At 41.0% G+C, this 6084-nt stretch overlaps 1 protein-coding gene across 1 annotated transcript in view; it reads right to left on the reverse strand.

Annotated features, from left to right (window-relative positions):
- Positions 1 to 4682, reverse strand: part of GALNT12 (polypeptide N-acetylgalactosaminyltransferase 12) — a 46497-nt gene extending 41815 nt beyond the window's left edge. The window contains exon 1 of the mRNA XM_010847107.1: positions 4596 to 4682. Within this exon, the coding sequence (XP_010845409.1) occupies positions 4596 to 4682 (87 nt within the window). The remainder of the gene's footprint in view (positions 1 to 4595) is intronic.
- Between the last annotated feature and the right edge of the window lie 1402 nt (positions 4683 to 6084).

The raw sequence follows: 6084 nt of genomic DNA on the forward strand, positions 1-6084 counted from the left end.
ATCTGTGTTGAGTCTATAGCTTTTACAGCCCATGGTTGAGCCCTAGTCAAGAAGAGGGTTTGGAGGAACCTGTCTAGAGTTTGGTCATGGAGAAAATCTTTGTCATAAGACAGATACTTTTGACATCATGGTGTTGAGAGTGTGTTGAAATGGATAGATAATAAAAAAGATAACTTATTAGGATTGTGATAAGTATTTTGAAGAAAAATTACAGGGTGCTAAAAGGACTTATACTAGTAGAATCTGGTTTAAGGGTTTAGGAAGGCTTCAGGGATGGGGGAGCCTGGTGGGCTGCCGTCTATGGGGTCGCACAGAGTTGGACACGACTGAAGCGACTTAGCAGCAGCAGCAGCAGCTGTGAAGAAGTTACCTGAATGTTAAAGTGATATCAGAAATTTGAAATCATATATTGGTTAATCTGGAACTCCTTCTGCTGGTGCCCAACTCAGGGAAATTGATAGTCTTGTATCTCCTATAGAAAGTTAGAGTGTGTAAATTGGTAAACTAGTCCAAAGGTTTTTATCAGATATTCACTATTTTCAAAGGGATCACAACCAAAAAGTTAAGAAGCAGAAGTCTGGTCTGATTCTCTCATTTTACACATGGGGAGCCTGAGACACAGAGGGGAGATGGTGTCCAACAAGTTGATGGCTCAGGCAGAGTAGGATCTAACTTGCCATCTGCTTTGATTTACAGTCTCTAGTAACTGGGCTCCCTGGAGGGTATGGCTCTTCCATGAGTCATGTCCCCCAGGGCTCCAGAGGGGAATGGGGTTTGGAGTGAACCAGGGAACGCAGCTTCGACCCAGAACTGCTGCTGGTATCAGACTAGTGGGAGATGACTCCACCCACAATAGAGTCTGCTGGTTGGAAGGCAGGTGTGATAGGAAAGGCTTGGAGCTGTGTCTTTTGGCCTCTGTCCAAACACTCAACACATTTAAGATCTGTGGTCAGATTAGAAAACAGACAAGGATTACAACTTGGATTCGTTTACCAGATTGGAATACTTCCCAATAGAGGTTCAGTTGCAGGGAAAAGAGTGATGGAATTAGGCCTTATAAGACCTAGGTTCAAGTCCCAGGTAATGCATACAAGCTATCACTTACTGAGCATCTATATATATACAATATTGAGCACCTATATAGTTTTATATATATATGTATATATATATTCCCAGGTTGCGCTAGTGGTAAAGAACCCGTCTGCCGATGTAGATAAGAGACATGGGTTTGATCCGTGGGTTGGGAAGATGCCCTGGAGGAGGGCATGGCAACCCACTCCAGTATTCTTACCTAGAGAATTCCATGGGCAGACAAGCCTGGCGGGCTACAGTCTATAGGGTTGAAAAGTGTTGGCCATGACAGAAGGGACTTAGGCAGGCATGTTTATATATATAAAGCCTAGCAATTTATCATATACATATGATATACATACATATGTACATATGTATACATATATATGCATAGACTTTATAATACGCATATATATAGAAACTGCTGCTTTTTATTTATATATACGCGTATTATAAAGTCTATGCATATATATGGATATATAAATTCCTACACTTTATATAAACTGCCAGACCTTATCTGTATCTGCATATATATATACATATATATATATAAATGGACTGCTAGACTTTATTTTTCATGTATAATCTCACTTTACCCCCTGACAACCTTGCAAGGTAGTCAGATGAGAAAACTCGGGTTCAGACATAGTTTATCCATGGTCACACAATGCACAAGTGGCAGAACAAGGATCTGAGTCCAGGTCAAGGACCTAGTTCAGGATTTTCTACCACACACCTCAATGGCAGGCAGCTGTGAGACCACAGGCAGCTTAGCCTCGTGGCAGGAGCACCTCCTTGGAGCCCACCTGCTTGAGCTCAAACCCCAGCCCTATCACAGACTGCTGTGAGGCCTTAGGAAAGTTACTTAACCTCTTTCAACTCAAAGTGCTGACCTTTAAAATGCTGCTGATAATAATAGTACCTGAGTAAGGTTTTTGGAAAGGGTGGAAAGAGCTTTTGCAAGAGCAAATGGAAAATGCCTAGTGCTTTGCTACTCAAAGTGTGGTCCTTAGATTAGCAGCACTGGTATCACCTGGGAATTATTAGAACTAAAATAGTGTGTTAATAGAGGTAAAGTAAAAAGTTACTCTGCTTACCCAGAGTATTATGTAAATATTACTAATGATGATAAGTTGGCACCCATAGAGGGCAATTTCAGTGGGGACCTTAATTCTTCTCATACCTCTTCCCAAATTGAGTAGCTTACCCTCTCCTTGGGTTTCTTGTTAGTTTGAGGAGCTTATTTGTTCTTTGATTACACCATCTTATTTGCTGCTCAACCAACAGATAGATTTCTGTACAAGGCACTTTTGATTTGTCATATTAGTTCCCGTCACAGAGGGTCATTACATTTCTTTTAGAGTCTAGTAAGATATACGGTAATGGTAATTCAAACATTAGTGGGAAAAGATAGCTGATACAATCAGTGATCAGGGCAATTTGATAAACATTTGGAAAAATAAAGTTAAATGCCAGCCTCACACCTTGCATGCAAGCTAAGTCTCTTCAGTCATGTCCGACTCTGTGTGAACCTATGGACTATATAGCCTGCCAGGCTTCTGTGCATGGGGATTCTCCAGGCAAGAATACTGGAGTGGACTGCTCTGCCCTCCTCCAGGGGATCTTCCTGACCCAGGGATCGAACATGCGTCTCTTTTGTCTCCTGCATTGGTAGGTGGGTTCTTTAACACTAGTGCCACCTGGGAAGCTGCAACCTCACACTTTACACCAAAGCAAATTTCTAACGACCTAAGAATGTCAAAGTAAACAAAAAAATAAAATAAAATCTAATGACGAAAGTATTGGGTAAAAAAACCCAGAGATCATTACGGAAAAGTTTTATAAATTTGACTACATAAAATTTTTAAATTCTGTAAGGTCCAAAATAACATAAGCTCAAGACAAAAGACAAGTCAGAAAGACATATTTGCAGATGACATGTACTCAATATATAAATTAACAGAGAAATAAAAAGAAAAAATAGAAATAAAAATGACCAAAGGATTTGAATAGACAGCTCCCACAAAAAAGAGATCTAAAAAGGTCTATAAATATATCAAAATATCTTCAACTTCTCTACTTAAAAAGCATGCAAACTAAACTTACTCCAAAATAGTTTTTCACCTATCAGATTGGAAAAGATAAAACAGGTTATCAATTCCAATGTTGTCAAGGATGTGAATAAACAGGCACTCTTATCCAGTTGGTAGGAATGCAAACTGGTATAACCTTTTGGAAAGCAATTAGGCAAGATTTATTTGCAATGTTAGTATTTATATCCTGTTGATTCTGCAATTTCACATCTACCAATTTATTCAACAGAAATAGATTCATAAGTGCTCAAGAGATAAGCTTACAGGAAGCTTATTGCAGTATTGTATGTAAAATCAAAAAGTTGGAAACAACCCAGATATCCACTAAAAGGAGATTACAAAATAAAGTCCTGCACATCCATACAGTGTCATTAACAAGAATGACATTAATTCTGGGTGTTTAACATACAAATGAGCTTAAGCTGCATTGTCAAGTAAAAAAAAGCAAGTTGTAGAGCCGAATGAATAGTATGATCCTGTTTGGGTAAAGTATGTTGATATGAACAAAGGAAAAACTCTAAAGAAATATTCACCAAACCACTAATCATGTCATACTTATTTCTGATCAGTGAGACTCTTTGGCCCTTTCATCTTCATTCCATTTACTATTTTTTCAACAAATATTTATTGATCACCTACTACTTGACAGGCAATGTACTAGATTCAAGGGATATGATGGTAAATGCCCAAAGTCATGGAGCTAAAGAAGCCAACATTCTATATTTCTACAACACTGGAATTCTTAAAGCAAATATTATCATCTTATCAGGAAAAAAAGATATTTTAAGGTAAATCAATATTCTTTAGAGATTACTTCCACACTTCTTACATCCCTGCTAATCCACTGCACCAATCTCTGGATCCCTGTTCTCTCTTTCCAATGTTATTTCCTCCCTTTTTGTGTAACTACCCAGATCACATCCAGTCTTTCTGCCCAACTTATGGTCAAGCTCTCCCATGAAGCTGTCAGTGACACCCCTGAACTCTGACACTTTACTCTGAATTGACGACGAAAGCTTACAGTCTGCCCTGTTCCACAATCATGTGGGATTCCCCGGGGACCACCTTAACACACATAATGTCTGGCACACAGGAGGCACTCAAAGTTGGTTGAACAGGGATTGTGTCTGTGATGAAGGTGCACTACTCAGCTGGCCCTTCAAGAGAACCTGCTTCAGGGAGAACAGCTGACTGAGAACCTCTAGCTGTGATATTCTTCCTGAGGCTACGCTTCCTTTGGTTTTTCCCAGTGACCAAGCATGGTAGGACACAGAACCCAGCCATTTCTGTTTGATGCACGAAGAGTTAGCAGACTTCCTTTGCCTGGGCACTCCCCATCAGTCTGGTTGAGTCATCCCCAAAATCGCAGGGCAATCTGAAGCTCTTTCTATCCAAGCCTCCTTCCCTCCCACTCTCTTTTCCCAGTTATACCTGCATCTTGGTCTGAAGGCGCTCCTTCTCTTTCCTGATTCCTTCCACCTTTATCCTATATAAGCATTTCTCCCAGGCAAAAACCATTATGGCATTTGATTCTCAGAGGACCCAGATCAAAATAAGGATTTGTGAAAAAGTCCTAGAAGAGAGCTCATAAATAATAAGACTGTAGATACACTTGCAGAAGAGATTTATGTACCAAGATGTGCTGGATCCTTTCTTCAAAATCTCTGTGTACACAAATCACCTGGGAATGGTGTTGAAATGGATTCTGGTTCAATTGGTGTCTGGTGGACCCAAGATGCTATATTTCTAAGAAGCTGTTGGTCCAGGGACCAGTTTGAGCAGCAAGGGACTGGATTCTTTATTTGCCCCCTCAGTCTCTCCTCCCTGGGAGGGGCTGACTGTGAGGACCACGTCAGTAGGCTCTGAACCTCTGGCTAACAGTTAGGTTTGGCCAATGAGGAGCACTGGCAAGAGATCGGGGGCAGGAGGAGGATGAGGCCAGAGATTTTTATTCCTCTGGGGATTGCTTCTGCTGGGTTGCCATAGGCTGGCTGCGCCCCTCTATTAGAGACCACAACTCCCATCAGGTACATTTCTCCAGTTTTCTCTCTTGCAGAACTCCAGTAACTGCTCTCTTCCTTCCCCCTTTAGGCCTGGATTGGTAATGGCTCCCTACTGCCATCAGCCTCTGAGTACTGCATCATCCCTTGTGGCTCTTAGTATCTGCCCACATATCTGTAATTAGTCCGTTAGTAAATGGTCCTCATTTCCCCAGCCAAATGTACCATCTGTCACCTGCTGGGACCCTGACTGCTACAAGTGCCATTCAATGAAGATTTTTTTTTTTAATAACAGCAGAAAACTGGAAACAACCTAATTGTGCATCATTAAAAAATGATTAAATAAATTATGGTACATCTGCTTAATGGTGTTATATGCAACCATTAAAAAGGATGCAATAGATCTATATTCACCTACATGAAAAGATGCCTAAGCCACTTGTTCAATGAAGAAAAGGGTGGAGGGGATGTTCAAAATAGCATGCATAGTAGGAACCCATTGCTTTAAAAAGTTAAAAAAATGCATTTGTTAGCTTGGATTGCAAATAACCACCACCCTGCTCAAGACAAACCTAACTGAAAAGAATTGGGAGATGGGGAGCAGTTATGGCTCCATCTTTTTCTATCACTTGTCTCTGCTTTTCTGTATAGTGGCTTCACTCTCAGGCAGGCCATCTTTAAGTGGGACAGAGCAAGCCCCAGCCTACTTATGACAGCTGAGGACCTCAGCAGAGAGGGTCTTCTTCCCAGCTGCTTTGACAAGAAATCCTGGGCTGAAGGAATTGGAATGGGCTTGGACATACACTAATCACTGAACCACTCAGACTGACAGTGGGGGAAGGAAGCTCCCCCAAAAGAGAGGGTATCTCTTTCCTGAGTAGGAGAAGCAAGACAGGTATAAACAACAGAGATCCACCCTA

The sequence above is a fragment of the Bison bison genome, unplaced genomic scaffold (assembly GCF_000754665.1).
Source record: "Bison bison bison isolate TAMUID 2011002044 unplaced genomic scaffold, Bison_UMD1.0 scf7180017864243, whole genome shotgun sequence".
Taxonomy (NCBI): Eukaryota; Metazoa; Chordata; class Mammalia; order Artiodactyla; family Bovidae; genus Bison; species Bison bison.